This window comes from Malaclemys terrapin, chromosome 21 (assembly GCF_027887155.1).
Source record: "Malaclemys terrapin pileata isolate rMalTer1 chromosome 21, rMalTer1.hap1, whole genome shotgun sequence".
NCBI classification, from domain to species: Eukaryota; Metazoa; Chordata; order Testudines; family Emydidae; genus Malaclemys; species Malaclemys terrapin.
Window position 1 is genome coordinate 1,200,741 of NC_071525.1, and position 23,152 is coordinate 1,223,892.

At 58.1% G+C, this 23,152-nt stretch overlaps 3 protein-coding genes across 22 annotated transcripts in view; 2 read left to right on the forward strand and 1 right to left on the reverse strand.

Annotated features, from left to right (window-relative positions):
• Positions 1-5,991, reverse strand: part of UBAP2L (ubiquitin associated protein 2 like) — a 42,388-nt gene extending 36,397 nt beyond the window's left edge. For 18 of the 20 annotated variants that reach the window (XM_054010450.1, XM_054010447.1, XM_054010449.1 and 15 more), the window contains exons 1-2: positions 5,943-5,991; positions 352-481 (exon numbers count right to left, since the gene is read on the reverse strand). In XM_054010450.1, the coding sequence (XP_053866425.1) occupies positions 352-441 (90 nt within the window). In that variant the 5' untranslated portion in view covers positions 442-481; positions 5,943-5,991. The other 2 variants (XM_054010433.1, XM_054010432.1) reach the window with 2 other exon arrangements.
• A 218-nt stretch (positions 5,992-6,209) lies between these two features.
• C21H1orf43 (chromosome 21 C1orf43 homolog) lies at positions 6,210-11,850 on the forward strand. The gene is made up of 7 exons (XM_054010521.1): positions 6,210-6,320; positions 6,920-7,021; positions 7,890-8,007; positions 8,808-8,861; positions 9,624-9,790; positions 9,975-10,033; positions 10,654-11,850. Exons 1-7 carry the CDS (start codon positions 6,252-6,254, stop codon positions 10,850-10,852), a joined length of 768 nt encoding a protein of 255 aa, XP_053866496.1. The 5' UTR covers positions 6,210-6,251; the 3' UTR covers positions 10,853-11,850.
• A 2,038-nt stretch (positions 11,851-13,888) lies between these two features.
• Positions 13,889-18,503, forward strand: CFAP141 (cilia and flagella associated protein 141). The gene is given in 5 exon segments (XM_054011262.1): positions 13,889-13,936; positions 13,938-14,033; positions 15,416-15,456; positions 17,581-17,710; positions 18,274-18,503. Coding segments are annotated over 5 exon segments (417 nt in total). The 3' UTR covers positions 18,376-18,503.
• Positions 18,504-23,152: the final 4,649 nt, after the last annotated feature.

Genomic DNA, 23,152 nt, shown 5'->3' on the forward strand with positions numbered 1-23,152 from the left:
CTCCACCCCACGGCTGAAGCACCAGTCCTGTCCCATGGCTGAAGTCCAGAGCATGGAGCCCCCTCCCCCCACGGCTGAAGCCCCAAATCTCACAGGGCTAAAGCCTCAAACCCCCCACCCCCCCACACCCCTGGTGGCTGAAACCAGGAGCCCCGAGTGCCCCCCCATCCCTGCTGCGGCCTGGAGTTTTTATAGTATGTTTGGGGGGGGGGGGGGGGGGGAGACTCTGAAAGAAAAAGGTTGAGAACCCCTGTGTTAGGCCAAGCCCAGTTATTAGTCAACTGCTTGGAGCAGCTGAGGGTGCCAGGTCTCCACCTCCAAGCCAACTGGTTTCCATGGACACTCCCTTACCTGTGGCCGCTGCTTGTGCTGTGTCTGGCTCTGTGTCTGTGTCTGCTCCCAGTTCCCCCGGGCTCGGTTAGTGCCCACCGATGTCATCATTTACAGTATATACAAATAACAGTATTTACAAGGTAGAACTCTGCGGGTGGGGGAGAGGAGAGAACCGACTGTTAGAAACTGGAAATAAAAGGCAGCACCGAGACTCTGGGTACTGAGTGGGTGGGACACCAAAGTCAAGTTTATACCCCCAAAACCACTATACACCAACTCTGTTTCCAGAGATGTCAAACTAAAAGGCCACCCACCTTTTCCTATTTACTGGAGCCCTAACACATAATATGCAATATCTGAAAGGAACAACATTGCACCCACGCTGAGATACCCTGGGCTGTTCCCACAGGGAGGATTGCCTCCCATCCCCTCCTGCGCCCCAAATCTAAGCGACTAAGTCTTAGGAGCAGAAATACTTTTCTCCCTGGTATGAGGCGCCTTTAACATTCCACTGCTCAAATGCAAGAGGCTGAGGAATATAAATTAGCATTCGTCAACACCGATCCTTCCATCTGCATGGCTTAGAGGCACCTCAATGCTACCCGGACGTGCACAAAACAAACAGCTCAACGCCCCAAGACCATCAACTGAATCTCTGTTCATCCTCTGCTCTCACAAGCTCACCTCTCATCCCAGAGAAAGGTGGGGAAGCGACTCCCCAAGTCAAGATGTTTCCAACATTAAACAGGTTTGTGGGCTTGGTTTGTTTGTTTGAAATAGACAGAGCTCGCATCTTCAAACACAAACCCAGCTTAGTTGGGCTGTGACCTTGTTCTAGGAATATTAATTTTTCATCTATAATCCAACACACGCCGGAAAGAAAAGTGCTATAAATATCATCTGAGGGATTCCAAAAATTCTACACAGGATTCAATCACTTCGCCCATGACCGATGTAGGGCACAGCACCTAGGGAGACGCTCTCAGCAATGCTATACAAGAATTTCAGGACTTCCTGTCCAGACACAGTTCAGCACAGGGAATAGATCCCAGCCAAATTAAATTGCAAACCCCTACACCCCCAATGCAAGGAAAGTCCAGCAGTGACAGTAACACCTTGTGCAATCTCACCATACCAAAACGAATAAGGAATGCCAGGTACATTTAAAAGCACCAAGCAGGATTTCAGTTATTTACCAGCCTCTGAAACAAGTAACTTGGAACTTAATACTTTACCACTGGGGTAATAAGGTTATCTATCAACTCTACCTCTGGAGCAACAGGCCCTTCACTAGCAGCATGTGGAACTTCCCTAATCTAAGAAGGAACAAATAATACATGCAGGCAGATATTTGGCTAGGAAACCTCAACAAGAGAAACAAGTGATCAGTATCTTATCTGAAACTTTATTCACCAAGATCAATTGTGTCCCCTCAAGGGGGAACCAATGTACTGTAGGAGGGTGGGAGCGAGTGAAAAGCCTCTCAGCATGAGGCAGTGCTAAGGGATGGGAAATCTAACTCTTCGAAGACAGTGAGTAGACACAGTGCAACTAGATCTTTCCTTTGGAGCACAAAGCAGAGGCCCCTAAAGTTAGTTTTGCACTGTCTTTGTAAACCTGCAATACTATTTTGCTGCTCCAGTGAGAGATGGCCTGTACCAGCTTCTGTTGTTCACTTGAATGCACGCTTCTAATGCAATCTTTCCTGCAACTTCCCACAAAAGGTCAACTCGTCCACCTCCGTGGGATATCCACATCTTGCAGCTATTTAAACATACAAAGACTCCTAAATAATACTGATTTTTCAGAACTTTTTTAAACTTCCAGATCTTGCTCAGTTCCTTCGGCAATAAAATCTGTTACCTGTTGGGCAAGTCTGCAAAAATCTTATTGCCAAATAAAGTTTGACACACAAATCACCTCAGCACTCCTGAGTTCTAGCTCAGGCTGATACTCTGACAAATCACAACCTCTGCCTCGCTCTTCCGGTCTGTAACATGGGGGTAACAACCACCTGCCTTTGTTATTTGCATTACCTCAGCACTTAGGAGTCCTAATCATGGACACTGTGCACTATACAGAAACAGAACAAGAAGATAATCTCTGCCCCAAGCAGCTTAAAATCCAAGTATAACACAAGAGATGGATACACACAGAGGGGGAACACCAGGAAACAATGAGACAATATTAGTTAGCATTGGAGGCTGTTGTCTCAGGGCACCAGGAGCCTAGCTGTTGCCAAGTGTTTTGTAGGCACCACTGCAAAGGGGACTATAAGGGGGAGGGTTGAAGATGGATAATGAGGTAGCTTGGGGGAGGTTTTGGGGGACCTACCTTACAAGTGTAGCTGTGAGGACTCGTGTTTGTGATGTGCTGCAGAAATGCTGAGGATTACAGACATTTCTTGTTGTATTAAACGCACTACATGCGCAAGATCCGGCTGTGAGGGTGTGTGCAGGGCACAATTAACTTTCAGACTCTGTGAATAACATTTAGACTCACCAAGTTCCAACTTCCCTTCCAATCCCTGAAACACCTTCAGACAATACAGACAGATGGCTCCCCCTGAATTTATACTGCTGTCACTAACATAGACGCCTAATTATTTGCCAGTATGGTTCTAACAGTATCACCGCCTAATACAAAGCATACTAACCTATGCTACGGGGCTCATCCCTCAATAAGAACATTTGGGGGTAGAGTCAATGAAGAAAAAACTTTTTCCCCCCTCCTTAAAGCACTGCAGAAACTTTAATAGAAGTCAGAAAACGAAAAACGATCTCAGGCTATTTAGCAAACTCCCCCCCAATTCTTCCCCTAGCATTCCTCTTATTCCCCCCTGGTACATCTATTACAGTACTAAGTACTTTACAGACAAACAAGTTATCATATTAAACTAATTTGGCATCAGAATTGCAGGCCCAGAGGGAAGTATACTGCATGTTTCATACTACAGTAACTTAATCTGCCATTTCAGTAGGATATGGCTCTATTACTTTTTTGTCCTAAACCCTTATGCAGTTACTAGGCACTGTTTTAACAGCTGCCATGTTCCAATCCTGGCACAACAGCATTTCAATGGTGAATTAAATAACCACTATGCATAAAGCTCACCAAGCAACTACTGTTCTGATCCCAACCCCACAATGAGCTCCGTGCAAGTGCCCCACAGACTTCAGTGAGGCTCTGTGTAGGCCCAGGGTTCCACCTACCAAGAATTCACTTCAGGATCATACTCTAGTTTGTGCAGCACTTCGGAATCCTTAGGGATTAAGCACTATTAAAAATGCAAAATATTAGTTCAGTAGTCGGACATCTGAAACGCTACCACACAGAAACAGCGACAGTCGGATCTAACTGCAGTTTCTAACTGGTATTTTGGTCACTCATTTCACCTGAATATTTCTTTTTAAATTGGAAGGCATCTTGTACTTCGAGGCAGATGCTATATAAATAAAATAGTGATTCCATTTCCCTTCCATTGTGTCCCTGGTATTCTAGAATGAAATGAACTAGAGAAATGAAAAACATTATCAAATCAGTTTGACTTCTGAATATGTCAAAAAGGGAAACACTGTATTTATATAGCATCAGACAAAGCCACAGGGCTCCTCAACTACGTTATGACATGATCACTACACCTCAAGGAGCTTGCAATTTAATCATTTTAATTTAATGTTTTTAATAATTTACTCTGCAGTTACTCTTCACTTTCTGTACTTAATTGCCACTGCTTTTCATTCCACATGTAGAAGAGATTCCTGTCTATGCAGGCTAGTAGGTATTTTGGGGTCTTTAGGAAAAAGGGAGACAGAGAAATGTAAAATTTAGAATAATCTATGTGTTCCATCAAAAATCCTGGCTCAGTTGCATTTTGTAGAGCAGTGATCTCTCAGTCAAATGCACGATTGCAAGAAGTGTTCAGGGCACAAAACAGATTCAGGTGACTGGGTTCTATTCCCAGCTCCGCCAGACTTCCTAGGTGACTTTAGGCAAGTCACAGCATGACTCAGCCTCAGTTTCCCTATCTGTTAGAAGGAAACGATGATATTTTCACACCCCCTCCATGAAGCTTAATTAACATTTACAAAAGGCTCTGAGGTCTCAGATGAAAGGACTACAGAAGGGCAAAGTATTTAAAATGATTATTCTGCACTGCTGGGGAGCATGTGCACCGGAAAGAGCCCGGCACAGAGGGATATTCTGTAAGGGTTAGGCCACATTTCGCAAAGAAGTGAGTACATTCCGGTTATGGATGAAATAATTCATGGGTATAGAGAATACAGATTTTTGAAAGTGCTTTGAGATAGAGCACTTTGCAAAATGTAGTATTAGCAGCCATTATTTTACTGGGAAGCTCTGAATAGACAGTTTCAAAGGCTACATAAATATGCTGTTACATGAGATTCTGAACTGTGTGGATACCAATGAAATGGAATGATCCTTCAGGAGCTATAGCCAGCTATAGGTACTAAATATTATTCTTCCAAGTTGCTGCAGGTTCCTGTGAACACGCTGGTAATTAGAGCTCTGCCTAAACTAAGATTATGCTGGATTGTCGAGGGCAGGTTATGTAATAAAAGCATGAGATGCACGGCCCTACAGAAGTGTATAAGACTGGATCATTTCCTTTAATTCACCCTCTTCCAGCCCAGAGATGCGTTAGCGCTGGGTACTAGGATGCTGCATATAGTTATGGCTCGCACATACAGTCAGTAAAGCCCTTTCGAGCCCACCTGAGCAAAGGGTGCCACACACAAGCGTCTGCACAATTGCTACAAGCGGTCAGAAGCGCCTTTCCAAAGCAACCTGGTATGGGGCCCGCTACGGAACTCAAGCCACCATTGTTCTAGCCGCCAGCAGGACACCTGCACGGACAGTGGGAGAGCTCTAGAAGGGGAGTGCCCAGGGGCCAGCCTGCTTGGGAGAGAGAAGGGCCGATCCCACAGCAGACAATGGGAATGAGCCGCCCACAGGGCCAAGAAGGTTTCACGCCCTGAGGGCCAAGAGCCGTGGAGCGGCTGGCTCTCTCGGGCACGGCGGGGCTGGCCCGCAGAGGGGGACGGGATCAGGCCGCGGGGCTGCCCGTCCATGGGGGGAGGCGCTGCTGCGAGGCACTCGGCGCCAGGAGCGCGGCCCGGGGAGCGGCTGCCTGGCCATCGGGCGGGGCGGGGGCCGCAGCCCGGGAGCTCCAGCCGGCGGGGAGGGCCAGGCAGGCAGCGGCCGGGCTCTGAGGGCGCGGGGCCGGGCCGGGCAGGCGGCTCCCCGGAGCCGGCGGGACGGGGGCGTTAGGAGCCCGGCCGCGGCGCCGCTTCCGCCCTCATGGCCGCTGCCGCCATTCGCCGCCCGGGCCCGGCCGCGCGCACTACGCGAGCCCCCGGCTTCGGCCGGGCCCGCTAGGCCGCGAACCCGACCATAAACAAAACCCGCCGCACGGCGTCCGGATCCGGGCAGGGAGGGGGCCCCGCACCGCCTCGCCCTGGCCGGGGGGCCCCGCGCCGGCCGAGGCCGCCCTCCCCGGGGTGATGCCCCCCCCCGCCCGGGCCGGGATTTAAAGGGGCCGCGCGCAATTACCGGGGCCGCCGCCGCCTCCGCGTTGCCAACTTTACCTGAGTCTCCACCACACTGACAACTACCCAGCGGCGCCCGCCCCATCACGTGACCCGGGAGAGGGCGGGGCCGGGCCGGCCTCAGGCCGCCCCCGCCACGTGACCCCGGCGCGCTCCTCTTTCGCCTCTCCCGCCTGTCACGTGGCTCGGCCTCGCGCCTCTCCTTGGCCCTCCCCGTGTCACGTGGTTTCTGGCGGTTGGCCGGCGCGCGCCCCCCCCGCCTCGACGTCCCGCCCGCGTCACGTGACGGGGGCGCACTGTGGCCTCAGCGGCCGCCATGTTGTTGCGGGGCCCCGGGCCGGGCCGGGGATGGCGACGTCCGGCAGCAACTGGCTCTCCGGGGTCAACGTGGTGCTGGTGATGGCCTACGGGAGCCTGGTGAGGGCCCGGCCCCAGGGGCGCCGCGCGCGCTGCCCGGCTCGGCGGAGCGAGCTCCTGCCTTGGGCCCCCACCTCGAGCCTGGCGGAGCGGGGCCCCGCGGGGGTGGGGCACTGGCCACCCAGCCCGGGGGTCCCGATTGCATCCCCGTGGGGCGGGGCTCCCTGAGAGCCGGGGGGGGGATTGGGAGGGGCCCGTAGTGGGGGTCCCGATTGCATCCCCGTGGGGCGGGGCTCCCTGAGAGCCGGGGGGGATTGGGAGGGGCCCGTAGTGGGGGGGGTTACGAGATGTCTCTAACATCCCCTCCCCCCGCACAGGGGAGGCTGCGGGCTGGGAGGGATGCAGCCCCTTTACAATGGCCATTGTGGGCTGTACACTCAGGCGCCCCACACACACACCCACCCACCCCCTCTCTTGTCCTACGGGAGCTGCCAGAACCAGCTCCTGGTAACATGGTAGTGGAAGCTCCAGGCTTGACTCGTTGCGGGCAAGGGGAGACGGGCCCCAGTGCAGGCAGGGCAGGTGCTTTGGCCTCCAAAGTAAAAGTATTTTGGCTCTGCTGGGTCCTAACGGCTTTTCTTTCCGCTGCGTTTAACTAGGTGTTTGTGCTGCTGTTCATCTTCGTGAAAAGACAGATAATGCGCTTCGCCATGAAGTCGCGCCGGGGGCCCCATGTGCCGGTTGGACAACACGCCCCCAAGGTCTGTTTGTGGGGTTTGTCTCCGATTGGCTGCGGGGGGAGGGTTACGCTTTGGGCGATCAATTTGCTTATTTAGATAAGGCTTTGTGTTGATGCTTCCTATTTCCGAAGGCTGCAGCTATATCCCAAGCTAAACAGGGCCAGATGGGGCCAGTTCTTAGATGGGAGACCTTCAGGGAGCAGCCAGGTGCTGCACGAAATGGTCTTGGCCCTTCTTTTCCCCATGATTCACTACTGAATCCAGTGCTTCAGCTGGGAGCGAGGGAATGCCCTGCTCCTGGAGGATACCATCTTTCTGCTGAGTCTTAAAATCAATGCTTTTGTTAAAGAGTCTGTGATGCATTTTGTAATAGTCAGGACATTAGCTGTGGTGTCCTGGCTAAAGGAAAGCTCTGATGGCCACGTCTACACTCTGAGCACTACAGCACCACCGCTGTGGCACCGTAGCCATGCCGACGTAGGGCTGTAGCGCAGAATCTTCCTGCAGTGACCAAAGGAGTTTTTCTGTTGCGGTAGGAACTCCACCTCTCCGATGATAGCTGGGTCAGTGGACGTTTTTCATTCGACTTAGCTGTGCCTACACTTGGGGCTAGTGCGGCTCTGAGGTGTGAATTTTTCACACCCCAGAGCGCTATAGCTATGTTGATCTAACTTTTAAGTGGACACCAGGCCTGAGAGCTGTGCTCTGACTCTCTGAATTCTCCTTGATTATGGGAATTTTCACTTCCTGGATTAAATGGTTGCAGAGTGTTACTTTCTATTGTTAAGTAATTGCTGCATCTCAGGGCTGGGTGCAGTGATCCCTGTCTACTGGGATTCATAGGAGGGGGCTCTTTAAATGTAAGATGCTCTTGTTCTCTTCTGGACAGGACCTGAAAGAGGAAATTGATGTTCGCCTCTCAAGGGTACAGGACATTAAGTATGAACCCCGACTGCTAGCTGAAGATGATGCCAGGCTCCTGCAGCTAGAGACACCAGGAAGCCAATGTACTGTGTCTTCTAAATATATGCACCCTAACTTATTGAGGAGTATAGTGGGTGGAGGGGGAGGATGATCCAGAGCCTTCCTGTTCAGCCTTCCAGCCTCCACAGTGCAAACGTCATCCCCGCGACGGCTCTCAGAATCGGGGAATGCTGAAGTTACGTTGGTAGCTTTTGAGCCTGTCAGGCTCTTCCCACAGTATTCACTGTCCTGCTGCAGTGTGGTTCTGGGCCCAGTCCTTCCCCGTGGGGCAGGTGGCACTGTTGTTGAGCTGCTCATGGTTCCCATGCAGCCTGTCCCCCCAGAACCTGGCAGGCTCCCTACCCCGTACTCTGACTTGGTCACAAGCAAGCAGATTGCAGCCCTGTCCCTGTCTGTAATACACAGAAGCAGCCTGTGGGGACCAAGGCTCCCACCACACAGGCTGAAATGAAGCTATTCAGCTCAAAATGGGGCCTAGCGTGGAGGGAGCTGTTCCTCTCTGCCATATTGCAGAGGAAGGCAGCCGCAGCCTATGGTGTATAGCTGTCTGGGCCACCTCTGCTCTGATAGTCCAGGCTTTACCTTTCTCACCAAGCAGAGCAGAAACCCCCAGACAAAGGAAACTGATTGTCAGTTACCATTGGTGCTGCATAATCGGATTAGTGTCATTCTGCGATTTGCACGGGGCTAGCCTCATTGCAGGGGGAAAGGCTCCAACAGGATAATCTCCTGTTCTCACAGCCCCCACTTGTGCCAACTTGCTGGTGGGTGGGTGTTTGTGTTTTTTCTTTCTCCAGACCAGTTTGTGTGTTGTCTTTTCCAGGTTGCTATAACTACTTGTACAGAATGAAGGCACTGGATGCAATCAGAGCTTCTGGTAAGAGAGAGTCTTTAGGTGGGGAGCGTGGCCAGTCGGGGGATATGCCTCTGGAGCCTAGGCCAATAGCCTTGTGCTAGCACAAGGGTTCTCAGCCTGGGGGCTGCCACCATATCCCTAGGTGGGAGGGGTTCCCAGCTAAGGAATTGGGGTCCTCACTGGATGGTAGAGATGTCTGCTAGAGGGAAAGGTTGAGAACTTCTGTGCTAAACATGAAAACGAGTATGTGACACAAACAAAGTGAAGCAGAAGCTAATTTGATCTGGTTAGTCCGTGTCCAAGGTGAGTAACAGACAGCAGAAGCCATGGGAAGTTATTTACACCGAGTCTTTTCTTTCTAAATTATCTGCTGTGTCACAGGAAAAGACATTCCTCAAATACTACGCTGCCTGACTTTCTGAAAGGATCCCCCACGGTTGTGTGCCTCACTGTCGGGGTGGGGGTGTCCAGTTTGAAACGCCTGGCTTGATTTTCTGAGAAACTCCCCAACTTAGTAAAGGCTTCTGCAGACTTAGGCTGTAAAGTGTTTGTCTTGTGCTCCCTTTTGATGCAGTGATTGATTGAACCATCCTAGCTTCAGTCTCTCTGCCTGCAGGTCTCTGCCGTATGGTGCCTCCGTCAGAAAGGCAGAGGGGCAGAAGGAGGAGTTTGTTGGATGGTTTGGGTCACTCATGAGGACGGGCTCTCTTCCAGGCCCCTGGAGTGTGTGTCACACTCATACCCGCCCATCACAGGCATCGTTGTGTTGCTTTGTTTTTTCAGAGATCCCATTTTATGTAGAAGGTCGACACCCCCAGTCCTTAATGGGAAAGAATTTCCATGCCTACCTGTTGGAGCTGAGAAATTCCAGCACTCCATTCAGAGGCGTCCGCAAAACCTTGATTGACACCCTCCTGGATGGGTATGACACTGCACGCTATGGGACAGGGGTGAGTGTCAGCCCAGATCTTCTCTTTGGTCTTTGCGAAGGGGGTGGACTCCCGCAGAGCCAGGTCTTTCGCCTCGCAGCCTTGCCCACAATTCCCCTCTGTTCTGCCCGCGGCTGCGAACAGGGCCAAGAACAGTGCACACCAAGAGTCCAAGATCTCTAAGGCGCTCTTCTGTTTTGTTCAGGTCTTTGGGAAGACGGAATATCTGAAGTACCAGGGTGCCCTGACTGAGCTCGCGAACATGTAAGTTTAACTGGCGCTGGGGATGTTTAGCATCCAGGCCTTGGTCTGCCTGGCAGTCTGTTGAAGGGGGTTGTGGGTGGTGAAATTCTGCAGCTGGCCCTGTCTGTACAGGAACTGAGAAGGGGGAGGCCAAAACCAAATTGACAAAGAAGTGTCCCCTTTAAGAAGGCCCCCAAACAACCCCAGCCAGCAGAGTTCCCAGTTCTTTCATGGTTGTCGAAGGCAGGCAGTCTGTCTCCCTGAGGCATCGGGTCAGGGAAGGAGCCACTTGACCCAGTTCTCAAGGCCTTTACTCAGAGCTGTGAGTCAGAGCAACCAAACTGACAGTCAGAAAAGCAAAGTCTGTGGGGCTCCGGTCAGGAGTGGCCTGGGGCCTGCAGCCTATAGCAGCCAGCATGGCTTCTGGTCCCGACCCTTGTTCTGGTGTTTTCTTTGACCTTCTGCAGGTTAAAGAGTACACCCTGCCACAATGTGCCTGCCCAGACCTGCCTTCCGAGGGCCTGCACCCCATTGATTTAACTGACTGGCACCTCTAATGAGGCTTCTTGCAGTCTCATTCGCTCAGGAAGGGTTGCTCTCTGTTCCGGGTGGAATCCGTAACATCTCCTTTTTCTCCACAGTATCAAAGCACGAGGAGGCAGCAGCCAGAGGCAGCACCAGTCAGCAGCGAAGGACCTCACGCTCTCGCCTGATGTCTCCAACCCAGCCACCATCCAGGTCACCTACCTGCCTTCCAGCCAGAAGAGCAAACGTGCCAAACACTTCCTGGAGCTGAAGAGCTTCAAGGACAACTACAACACGCTGGAGAGCACCCTGTGAGCCACAGCAGGAGTTCTGCTCCTGGGACCTGCCTCTGAGAGCCCCTTGCTGGGTGGGGCACATCACAAGGGGCTTTTGGCAACAGTCCGTGTCCAGGCGGGAAGTCACTGGGCTCATGGATCACGCTCTGCTGCATGGAGTTGGATTTAACAGCGACATCATGGCTGGGGTTACCTGGCCTCAGGGCAGGAGGCTCGATCCAGCTGTGTACTGGCTGCAGAACGGAGCTGGCCAGCAGCCGGCATGGGCCTTGTGCTTTGGGCTCTGAAGAGATTCCAGATGCAATCCCTGTTTAGTGCCTAGTGTCTCTCTGGAGCCCCTAGCGCCGTGAATAGAACATTTGAGTAGCTTTAGCGTATTTATACAAGACACTGCTCCGGGTCAATGCTCCTGCACCCCTCTGCACTGACTGCGGCGGCTCCATTCACTCCACTGACCCTCCATCACTCCCAGCGATGGCTCAGGGGCGGAGGCCAGAGGTGGTTTCCAGCTCCCTCACTGGAGCCACGGGCTGGGCTTTCCAAAGGGTAAATGCCTGGGGGGGTCTATGGGTCCATCCTCCCACTCCTTGTCAGCCTGTTGTGCTTGAATTGCCCTTTAGATCTGGGGGGGTTGTTAGTGATCTCTGGAGCCTGTTTAAACCCCACCCAGACAGTAAATGGCTCAGTGTCCTGTTCTGGGGAGGGGAGGGTGCTGCTGCTCACTGTCTCTTCCATGTGCCCCAGCTGGGCAGCCGGGTAAAACCTTCCCTGTTCCCTCCCGCTCTCACCAGCGCCTCGTGCCATTCACCATGGACTCCTGCCGGCCTCGTGGGGAAGGGGCAGCAGCGGGGCAGCTGCTGGCGAAAGCTCCCGGGCTGCACGCTGACGGCAGTGCCCCTGCAAGCTGCGTGCGCGGCATACCAGTCATCCGCTCTGGGCCGGAGGAGGTGCCCCGGCAGCCGGGCCTGCTCTCTCTCTTTTTACATTGCTGTTTAATAAAAGGAACGTTCCCCTGCGGCCGCCGTGCACCGGTGCTCTTTGGCGGCAGGGAACCCTCGCTCTAGCTGCACGTGCTGCTCTCGGGATAGCCTAAGCCGCAGCTGCTGTGGGGTGGCTCAGAAAGGGGGGGGGGGGTGGTCTGCTTCCAGGGTGTGGGTAGCTGGTGCAGCCTGTGCTCTCCAGGAAGGGGAGAGGGGGGGGTCTGAGAAAGGTCCCTGACTGTCACTGCACTGAGCAGCCTCCTGTATCACCTGCCCAAGAACAGCTGGGAGCCCCCAAGGCTCTGCTGCCTGCCTGCGTCCCCTCCAGCTGCTCCTCCCCTGGCCAGGAACATGGCCCTTCCCTGGCTCAGGGCTCTGCGCAGCGCCCCCTGCCCTCAGGAGCCGGCTGCCGTTGGATTATGCACCGCTACAGGCGCCTGGGATTCTCACTGCATCACATGCTCCTTTCCCTGTCTCCACCTCCCTGGGAGAAGGGCCGGGGGGGTCCTTGTTTTACACATGGGGAGCAGAGGAGGTGACCCAGCATTGTCCCTACAGGGAGTGGGCCGCAGAGCTGGGATGAAAAGGCAGGGGCTTGGCTCGCTCTCCCCTCTCCGCACCGATTGGGGTGGGTCATTCCTGCAGGAGGATGGGGTTAGTTAGTTCAGTGTTGTAGATGGGTTTGGGGGTACGTGTCTGAAGTCCCTGGGCCCTGCTCTGTGGGGTGTGAGGCTGCTGCAGTAACTGCCAGGAAAAGCACTGGGAGAGCCTGGAGCAGTATCCACCAGGGGCTGGATTGACCTGGCATGGGGGGAGGGGTAATCATTGTATGCCCTTGGCCCACCCACTGCCCCTGGGATTCCCCCCAGCATGGTGCCTCTGCATGGCAGTACGGCCTTATGGGGCTGTACCCACGGCATCCGAGTGTCCCTTCCACTGTTCCCTTCAGCGAGAGCCGAGTGCCTTTGAAACCCCACCCGTTAGCCAAAGCCCAATGCCCCCCGGCTGTATTTCCCGCCCTTCGACCTGCCATGGTGGGGATGGGCAGCACTGCTGCCGCCCGTGGGAGAGGAGGGTGTTGGGTACGATGGGCCTTTGAACTGGAAATGGGGATTTAAATATCTTTCCAGGGCAGATGCTGAGTTTGTACAGCAGGGGGAGAGCATGGGGGTTAGGGGTGGCCAGTGTTGATCTAGCCCCTGGGCGTGCCCATATCTCATATCTCATGCAAACTGACGGGCCTGGAAGAAACGCACGGTCGCAGGGCGTGTGCAAGCACGTGTGACTCAGCTCACCACACTGGCCAAATGCAGACAATGGCCCTGACTCCAGCCATCCTCACGCTCGGAGACTGCGGGCCCTGCACAGGCTGGCTCGAGATGGAGCGTGGCATGCTGGGACCCAAAGGCTCTGGAGTTGGCACTTCCGTTGGCGAGGAAGGTGGCAGCCACGCACTGTTGGTTCAGGCCGGTCGGGTGCAGTCCCTGGGTTCTTTGCCAGCTGCCGACAGCCCTTCAGTCGGGCCAAGTGTGGATGGTTCAGGTCGGTTTGCTGCCCCTGTTCGAGACGGGGCTCACGGTTATCAAGTATCGGCTACTGACTGGGCAGCCAGAGCCTCGGCTTTACAGACACCCCACGCCTTGGCCGACGGGCAGGGAGCGGCGCCTGGGGCCCTGCACCCCTGCTCCGCTAGCAACGTTTCCTTCGTGATTGCATGGGGGGGCTCGCTGGCAAAGGGGGCGCATTTCCCTGCCGTGTTCACAGGGTCTGGCTCGTGCGGGTGAAGCTCCCGGGCCAAGGGCTGCAGGATTTGTCCCTTGCCTTCTGCAGCGGGACGGACGGTTCCAGGGCAGCGGGCGATTGGAAGCAACAGGAACAAACACGTGGGGCTCATTAAACTGTCCTCGCCCTTTCATTGAGCAGAGGTCTCCTGCAGCTCCCTGGATGGGGGATACCGGGACGGGTGAGCACCCAGGCCCCTGCCACGGGGCGACTGAGCTCGGCTCTGCCCAATCCCCCGGGCAACACGGATCCCCCAGGCAGAGCCTCACGGTTCTAAAGCGTGTGCTGCTGCCATGGTGACCAGGGAGCCAAACGGTAACGGGACGGCAGCTGCCCCCAGCGCCCAGCGCCCGCCCCGTGACAATGGCACCTGGCCGGGAAAAACTGGGCAAGAGCAGCAACGCCCCCTCACTCCAGCAGCTCCTGAGGGAAGAGGAGGTAGGACGGGGGGGACGGGCAGGGCTGCAGCCAGGGTCGGGGGGGCAGGAGGGTGTGGAGATGGAGGGCAGGGCATGCGGGCGGGGTGTAGAGATGGTGCGGGGGAGACAGGCAGGGAGACAGGGCCCGGGGTGGGGGCAGGCAGGGTGTAGAGATGGGGGGGCAGGGCATAGATCCAGAGCCCTGGGTGGGGCAGTCAGGGTGTACAGACGGTGCGGGGGAGACAGGGCCCGGGAGGAGTGGGCAGGAGGGTGTAGAGATGGGGGGGGACACAGGGCTCCAGCCGGGGCCTGGGGGGGAGCAGCAGGGTGTAGAGATGGGGGGGCAGGGCATAGATCCAGGGCCCTGTGGGGGCAGGGGGCAGGAGGGTGTAGAGACAGTGCAGGGGAGACAGGCAGGGAGTCAGGGCCCGGGAGGGGTGGGCAGGAGGGCAGCCCCTGAGAACATAAACCGGAGGGGAACGGGGCCTGCGGGGTTGCCTGTGAAGGCCAAACTGGGCCTCACCAAGCCCCTTTGATGGCAGCAGCCCCTGGGGCTGAGCGGCTCCCAGCTGCATAGGGGGCGGGGCTCATCAATGCCATAGATGTGGGGAGAGGCTGGTGTCCCATCTCACTCCTTAGGGCTGGATTCTGCCCACGGCCACAGCCCCGGTCTCTTCTTCATGCTACATCGTATCCAATCAGCATCCCCTTGCCCCGTCCTGGGGTGTCCCCAGGCCAAACCCTGTCCTCCCTGGGGCGTTAAGGGAGGAGACAGCGCCCCCAGCAGAGCTCCCCAGTCAGACCCCGCTTTCCCTGCCCTACCCCCCGGGGCAACCGCCCTGCAGAGAGACGCCGAAGGCTCACTCGCCCCCTCGGCCGGTCATCTCCCGCTGCCTGCCCTGGGGTACTCTGTTCATGGGCCTGGCTCTGTTGTCTGGCCACTGAGGGCTCCCAGCAGCTGGAGGGGATTATAACACGCAGGTCCTGACTGCTTGTGACTCTTAGAACAGTGGCACTTGTAAGACTCGGGGCATCACTCCCAGCCTCCCAGCGAAACCCAGCGTGGGAATTCACATTCTACCCTAAACCACTGCGCAGTGCGGATGTGCTCTGCTAGCCAGCTGCTGGGTTGCGCTGCAGAGGTGGCTGCACGGTAGTGCTGGAAGTCCTCCCTCTCCTATTTCATCTATCACTGTACAAAGCACTTCGGGACTCTTCAGGGTGCCGGGTGCTAGGAGCTGTCACCCCTCCGCCGCCCGAAATGGGAGGCCCTTTGAACCAATCAATTACTTTCCCTTGCCGGGGCTTGATGATTTTGCCTCCTCCCAGATGCTAGTTCTGGGTAGCAATACGGCCTGGGAGAGGCTGGGCCCAGGCCTGAACGTGCCGTTCTGATTGTAGCTGCTGAAGAAGGAGGATGACTACCAGAATCTGGTTAAAAGGTAAATGGGTTTGTGGAGGGCGGTCTCTAGCTCTTCGTTACTGTGATGAAAGCCACTTCTCTGTGGAATAGTAACGCCCAGCACGTCCAGCAGCAGAGCGCGGGGGGTGGCAGGGGGCTACTGACAAAGGGAACTGTGGGGGTAAGGTGACCATATTTTCCCAAAGGGGAAACGGGACACCACATGGGGCCAGCCCAAGGACAGCTGTCCCCCCCAAGTGGGCCCCCACTGCCACCCAACGGCATGGGGCCGGCCTGAGGCCCCCACTACTCCCGCCCGCCCCATGCACACAACCAGACCCCCCGCCCACCCGCCAAGCCTTGCAGGGCTGGGCTGGCCCAAGCCGCTCTCCCGAGCCCTCTCTCCGGCTCAGGACGGGTGTTGCTGCTTGCGCCCCCCCACCCCCGCATGTTCCTCCACACCCCCCTAGGGGTCCCACCCCACTTTTTTGGCAAAACTGAGCGTTTGTCCCGTTTGCTCTTGCCTCCAGCTCCCTTGCAACTCCACCTCTGAGTGCAGCCCAGGGCCGTCCCCTCTCCCCAGAGCAAAGCAATTGGCCCTTCCCTCGGATCCCGGGCCGGGAGGAGAAGCCAGCGAGGGCGGAGGAGGCTCCGCTGAGCCCAGCTGGGGCTGCTGGAAGTGATGGTTGTTGTTAAGGGCCCCATCGATGGCCCCTGACATCCGCCCCCAGCTCCATTCAAATCAGAGGGGCTCCAGGCACGCAGTGGGGGCTGCTCACGTGGCTCTAGCCGCAGGCCCGGGACCAGACAAAGCTCCCCTCACCTCTTGGCTTGGGGCCTGATCCTGCCCATGGATGTCAGCAAGGAAGTTCAGTGGCCTCAGGCTGGGGCCCTCCTGGTGAGCTCTGTGGGGAAGCCCCAGGGCCGCCCAGAGGATTCGGGGGGCCTGGGGCAAAGCAATTTCGGGGCCCCTTCCATAAAAAAAAGTTGCAATACTATAGAATACTATATTCTCATGAAAGAAGAACAGGAGTACTTGTGGCACCTTAGAGACTAACACATTTATTAGAGCATAAGCTTTCGTGGGCTACAGCCCACTTCTTCGGATGCATATAGAGTGGAACATATATTGAGGATATATGCATCCGAAGAAGTGGGCTGTAGTCCACGAAAGCTTATGCTCTAATAAATTTGTTAGTCTCTAAGGTGCCACAAGTACTCCTGTTCTTTTTGCGGATACAGATTAACACGGCTGCTACTCTGAAACCTATATTCTCATGGGGGCCCCTGCAGGGCCCGGGGCAAATTGCCCCACTTGACCCCTCCCCCCCCCCGGGCGACTCTGGGCAGCCCAGCTGGGGCCTGGGAGCCAGGGGCCTGGAGAACCGTCCTTGGTTGTTTGGACGTTTATCCCCCAAGCACAGAGCGACCATCGCGGGAGCTGCAGGCACTAGGGCTTGTTTCCCTGGAGAGCCCCCTTTGCGGTCAGCACAGTCAGAGCTAAGCTGGCCCCAGTCACCCGCTTCCTGGCCTGTCCGTCCCACTGGTGCAAACCCCCCAGCTTCCACCCGCTTCGCACAGCCCAGAGTAAAGGCCCCTTTTCTCCTCAGTCGCGTCATGTCCCTAACCCCAGATGTGAGGGGAGCCCCAAACCCAGGCTGAGGGTGTGATTTACAGCCCAGCAGTCTCCAGGTCGGGGGGGCTGTTGTGTTGTGTTGGGAGCTGCCTAGACCCAGAGCAAGAGACAGTCCCTGCCCCACGGACCTCGTGCTCTAAACAAACAAGACGAGGCGGGAGGGGAAACTGAGGCACGCAGCGCGACAGGGATGGAGCCGGCTGTCCCACGTCAGGGGACTAAGCAGCCGTTCAGTGCCCAGGAACCTGAACGTTAGGAAACAAAAGGGAAAGCGTCACGTGCGTTGTGACTGGCAGCTTGAGGGCCCTGCGGGGGCGGGGGAGGCGGCAGGGAGGTTCCACTGACTCACTGCAGCCAGGTGCTGACTCAGGCAATGGTGTAAAACTCAGCCCGGGGGTGAGGGGTTTGGTTCTGTCCCCCTCAGCCTCGTTCTGCGTTTCCATGTAACTCACTCCCCCCTGCGCCGGGGAGAGCGGCCAAGGCTGCCCTGTCTCAGTGCCTCCCTCCCCCGGCCTCTCGTCCCCACAGCTGGCAGTGGGGCCGTGTCCTCTGTCTCCAGAGGGAGAAGCAGGAGGAGAAGAGGCTGGTGAAGGGCTGCCAGAACCTGCGGGCCGGCGTTGCAGAGGAGCTTCGCTTCGCGAACAAGGCGCTGCTGATGGTACGGCTGGGGCGAGCAGCGGGGCGCTGTCCCTCTCCTGCTTTGCACAGTGAGAACGGGCCAGGGGACGCCAGGGGAGATCACCCACCCTGGGCATCGCCGCAGCCAGCTCCATCCAGGTCCCCTTTGCACCACCAGCCTCTGGCCCCAGCAGGGCAGGAGTGGGCTCCTCGTGGGTGAGGGGCAGCGGGATTGGGGCGAGGGGGCGGGGAGTGCTTCGTTTGGAGGGATACGGCTCGACCAAGTCACAGGGGGAAATGCCCCAGAGCCAGCGGCTCCCCCTGCTGCCTTTGCAGATCTGCCCATCGCACCGAGTCCCCGTCCCCCCAGTGGCATCAGCAGAGGTGCAGTGCGAGGGGAGGGTCAGGCCCAGCCCACGGCTCTCCCTCCTGCAGGCTCAGCTGCTGCCCACAGGGTGGGAGGCACTGAGCTAGACCCCTTCCTGCTGGGGGGGGAATGGGCTGGTTTACACCCTGCCCTGCGGCAGGCAATGGGACCAGGCAGATGCCAGGGAAGGGCAGAGGGGTCCTGGCTTCTCACACAGCTCTTGGCCTCCCTGCCAGGTCCGGCGCGCGGCCCTGCGCTACCTTCTACACTGCGAACACCTGCAGCACCAGCGGGAGCTGAACCATGGGGGGAAGTCCTTCTATGTGGAGAGGCTGTGAGCGCCCAGCTCTGGGGAGCTGCAACCTGCCCACACCGGCCCCCTCGCTCCGCCAAACTGCGACCCACAGCGGCCCAGGTTTCCAGGGGACCCCAGGCTCTGCACCTTACAGCACTTCCCCGTCCCGCCCCAGAGGGACAGTCGTGGCTGTTGCTATTTCAGAGACAGCATCAAACCCTCCCGAGAATATTAAAGTGTGGAGCTAAGCGAAGCAGCCTGAGGTGGCGTTTAGATCCCAGCACTGTGGGGGCAGCCCAGAGGCAGCCGGAGACACCATGTCATGGGGCAGATTTGAAGAAACTCCATGGATTTAGCAGAGACCTTGGCCTCTCTGCTGGGGGCGGGAAGCTCCCCTGCCACCCTCCCCATTATGCCGTGTAAGCCCCACCAATGGGATTGGAATAACGGGTCTAATGTGTGTGTGAGCATCTCCCTCTGGGGGCAGCTCCGGTCCGTGTGGGCACCGAGTCTGCGCAGGGCCTGCAGGCGGGCGGCCAGCCGGCTCCGGGGCACTCGGCACCTTGACGCTGGGCCACGCACTGAGCCAGGGAGGAAGTGGGTTGTGTCACTAATATTCCCAAGAGACCTTAGGCCTCCCTTTTCCCTTCCCATCCCAGGCCCTGGCAGCAGCATTATCAGCACTGTATCGAGGGGAAACTGAGGCAAGGGGCACAGAAGGAGCTTGCACCAAGATTACGCCGCAAGTTAGTGGCACAGCCAGGTGTAGAAAAGCCCAGGAGTCCTGGCTCCCAGTCCCCTTCCCCCACCACCAGCACCCTGCTAACCCACCGGACCCCACTCCCCTCCCAGAGATGGGGAGAGAACCCAGGAGTCCTGGCTCCCAGCCCCCCTGCTCCAACCCACCAGCCCCCACTCCCTCCCAGAGCCGGGGACAGAACCCAGGAGTCCTGGAAAATGGAATCCAAGGACGCCCCTTGAAACTATCCAGCAACTTGCAGCTGAACACACACACACACACACACACACACACACACACACACACACACACACACACACACACACACACACACACACACACACACCCCCCCCCCCGCAGGGTGTCTGCACTTGTCATCTGTGAAGCGTCTCTGACACCTGGTGGCCAAGTGGGTTAATGCAACTAAAGGTAAGATGGAGCAGCCCGGGGTGAGCCAAGCCCCTGTTGGGGTGCAGGTAGGGTGACCAGACAGCAAGTGTGAAAAATCAGGATGGGGTGGGGGGTAATAGGAGCCCATATAAGAAAAAGCCCCAAATATTGGGACTGTCCCTATAAAATCGGGACATCTGGTCACCCTAGGTGCAGGGAGAGACCCCAGCAGCGCCTGCCCACTGGAGATGTGCTAGCAGTGTGGGGCACCCAGATCCCCACGTGCCAGAGCCGCAGCTGGTGGCCTCACTGCAGCATAACGCCCCATCCCCTGGGGCTTAGCACCGCGTGGGGTGGGGTTAGCTAGAGCTGTGGGGAACCCCCCCCCCCCAGCCCATCTGTGCCCCCAGGATTTCCTAGCTTCAGGGCGATGACGCCCCCTCTCCCCCGTGGGGTGCAAGGACCCCGTTTCTGGCTGGCTGGTGTCAGGATCCGGGTCACCCTAGCTCAGGGACGGGACGTTGGACTCAGCAGTGATGGAGACATGCTGTGGCTGAGGGGTGCAGAGGGAACTGGAGCAGCAGCATTCCAGCAAGGAGGGGGCTGGGCATGAGAGGAAGCATGTCTGAACACGTGACACATGCACACATGCGTGTGCTCTCACACGCATGCACACGCCCCCTGGTGAGAGCATAGCGCCCAGGTGCCAACCCGCACGCTCTGCACAGACAGCGCTGCACTGCCTGGCTCTGTGCCCAGCCTGGCCTCACTGCGGCCCCTGGAGCGCGAATCCCCAACCTGGGGGCACTGGCCGAAGCAGGAGACACCTCCCGGCGCTGTCAGTGCAGAGTGAGGGGGTCCCAGCAGGGGATCCCCAGGGTACGGACTCACCTCCCCATGCACCCCCAACAGACATACATGTTCCCTCGCTGCACCCACAAAACACTCCGCCCTGGCACCACTGACCCCCCCACACACACACACACATCCCGACACATCACAGGCTCACAAACCTCGCACACGCCCTCCGCGGCCACGGGCCTGTTCCAGGAGCAGCTCTGAGCCAGGCCAGGGCACCCGCTCAGCTGCTCCAGCTCGAAAGGGCAGATAACAAAAGGTGCATGGCACAGGCCTTTGTATTTATAGCCTGGGATCACTCACCCTGCCTGTCCCGTCCCGCCAGCCCGGCTTCTCCCCCCAGCTCCAGGAGAGGGGTCGGGGGCTTTCAGGGGCAATCGTCCTGTCTAGGAAGGGTTTGGCAGAACCAACCTCCCTCCTCCTCCCCCCCCAACTGCGACTTGTCTCCCCCAGCCCCAGCCGATTCCTACAGTCCAAGGCCAGAGGGGACCACTGTGATCATCTCATCCGATGGCCTGGAGCACAGGCCGGACCTCTGCCGCCAGAGATTCCTGACGGGACTAGAACAGAGGTTTCAGGGAACTGGCCCTGCGGGGTTGCAGCATCCCCCCAGCCCTGGGTACATTGTTCCAGGGGTTCGTGAAAAATCTGCCCCTCATGTCCAGTCTGAGTTTGCCTAGCCCCAGCTTCCAGCCCTCGGGTTGTGTCAGGCCTTTGCCTGCTGGATTGGAGAGCCCAGGTGCAATCAGGCGTTCCCAGGCAGGTACGATCCCCTGGGCTCGAGTCACCCCTGAGCCTTCGCTTGGTTCAGCGAAACACATGGAGCTGCTGGAGTCTCCCGCTGGGCGGCAGGTTTTCTAACCATCCTCGCTGAGCTCCCTCCAACGTAGCCACGTCCCCCTTGGACTGCGGGCACCAGACCCGGACACAGGCGTCCAGCGCCGGTCGCTCCGGTGCCAAGTACAGAGATAAAAAACCTCTCTGCTCCCGCGCGCGACGCCCCTTTCCGTACCCCGGGACCGTCACAGCCCGTTCAGCTGATGATTCCCCCCCTCTCCCCCAGTCCCGGCTTCCCAGGACAGAGAAGCCAGGGGGGAGCAGGGCTGTTTGTCAGGGACGAACCCAGGCCAGGCGAGCTCATGCCCGAGTGCAAGATCAGCCTGTGGATCCCGTCCTGGCCAGTGGGGGAACAAGGCCCAACCTCTCCCCCAGGGACACCCCCATCCCCTGGGGAAAGCGGTCACACATGGAGGGGGGCTTCCTCCCTGACCCTCTGCCTCCCCCCCATGCCCGCAAGTAGCCCACAGGCCCCTCCATGGCACCTGGGACGGGTCACGACTGCAGCCTGGCCCTGGGGTCCCAGCACAGCCTGCGTCAGGCACCCCTCGGGCCCTGGGGTTCAGGCTGGGAGCGGGCGGTTCAGGGAGGGGGGGGAGCAGCATGGCCCCACATGAAGGGACAGTGCACGGAGCAGAGCCGCCAGGCCACACATGACACCCCCTCCCCCGAGCCGCTGTCTCTCTGGCCACACGCTTGGGGGATGGAGCTGGGGGGGGCCACAGCCAGACACACAAGGGGTCCCGCAGACCCTGCTCTGCCCGGTCCCTCATGTTCTGTTCTGATTGAGCAGCATGGCCCCCACTTCACATGGGGGGGGGGAATGGGGGCAGGTGGCACAGGCCCAGTGCAGAGGGAAGTGGGGGGAGCTGCTGGCTGCAGTGAAATGCTGGTCTCGCTCGGGGGTCAGCCCCCCAAACACACGCTCCTGAGTGGTCTGAAAACATGGGCAGCTTCCTCCCGCCCCCCAGCTCTCCCTTGGAGCCCATGGGCCTGCAGCCCGGCTGGCCCCTAGACACCCCACGGCCCACGGCCCATGGATCTGGACTTGGGTTTGTTGCCCCCCAAACCCGGAGTTTGTGCTGAGTCTCTCCCCTCGGCCTGACCTTGGTGGCTCCCTGCCCGAGGGGCCGTCAGCGCCCGGCCTGGCTCAGCGTATTGACAGGGCTGGAGCAAGCCCGCGGCCCCCTCCCAAGAGGGGCCTTTCATTAGCGCGTCTGTCGGCTCGCATCAGATCAGCCATCAGGGACACGCGCCAGGGCCCGTGGCACCCTCCCCCCCATCCCGGAGACTCACCCCCTCACCCCACCCTGCCTGGGCACGCCCCATCCACCCCAGCTGCCCGGCTCAGATGTGGGGCGCTCTTGCCCTGCAGTGCCCAGCTTTGTCCCTGGAGACGGGGACGGCTGAATCCACGGTGCAGAGCGAGAGGCGGTGAGCGGCTCATGCCCAGGGTCCGTGCAGGGGGCCTGTGCCTTTCCCGTCCCTTCCTCGTCTCTCCCAGCTGGGGACGGGGATGCTCAAGGTCCCCCAAGCCCCGTTCTTCCGTTCACATCTTCCCCCCCTGCGGCCGGGACCAAGCCCAGAGCAGCTCCCTCCATCAGCCAGCAGGAGGCGGTCACAGCACCACAGGGACCTCTCCCCCTCCCCACAGCCCTCCATGGCCCAGGGGAAGAAGGCCCCAAGGCAGGGCTGGGGAAGGAGCCCAGCAGACAGGACCTGCCAGTGGAGCACCGGGCTGGGTTTGGGGCCCCTGTGGCTGAGGGGATGCTGGGACCCCGAGTCGCTGTGGTTGGGGATGGGCAGAGCGGGGGAGGGGGGGCTGCTCTCTGCCTCCCCCCCACCCCCCGGGGCCATCTGTCGCCAGGACAAAGGGATCGATGTGGCAGCGGGGGAGGGGGCAGCGGGAACTAATGATCTGCACCAGGGCTGGGCCATGAGGAGGGAGAGCCCCTGATGCCGACAGAGTAACCCCCCCCCCCAGTCCCCAGCGAGG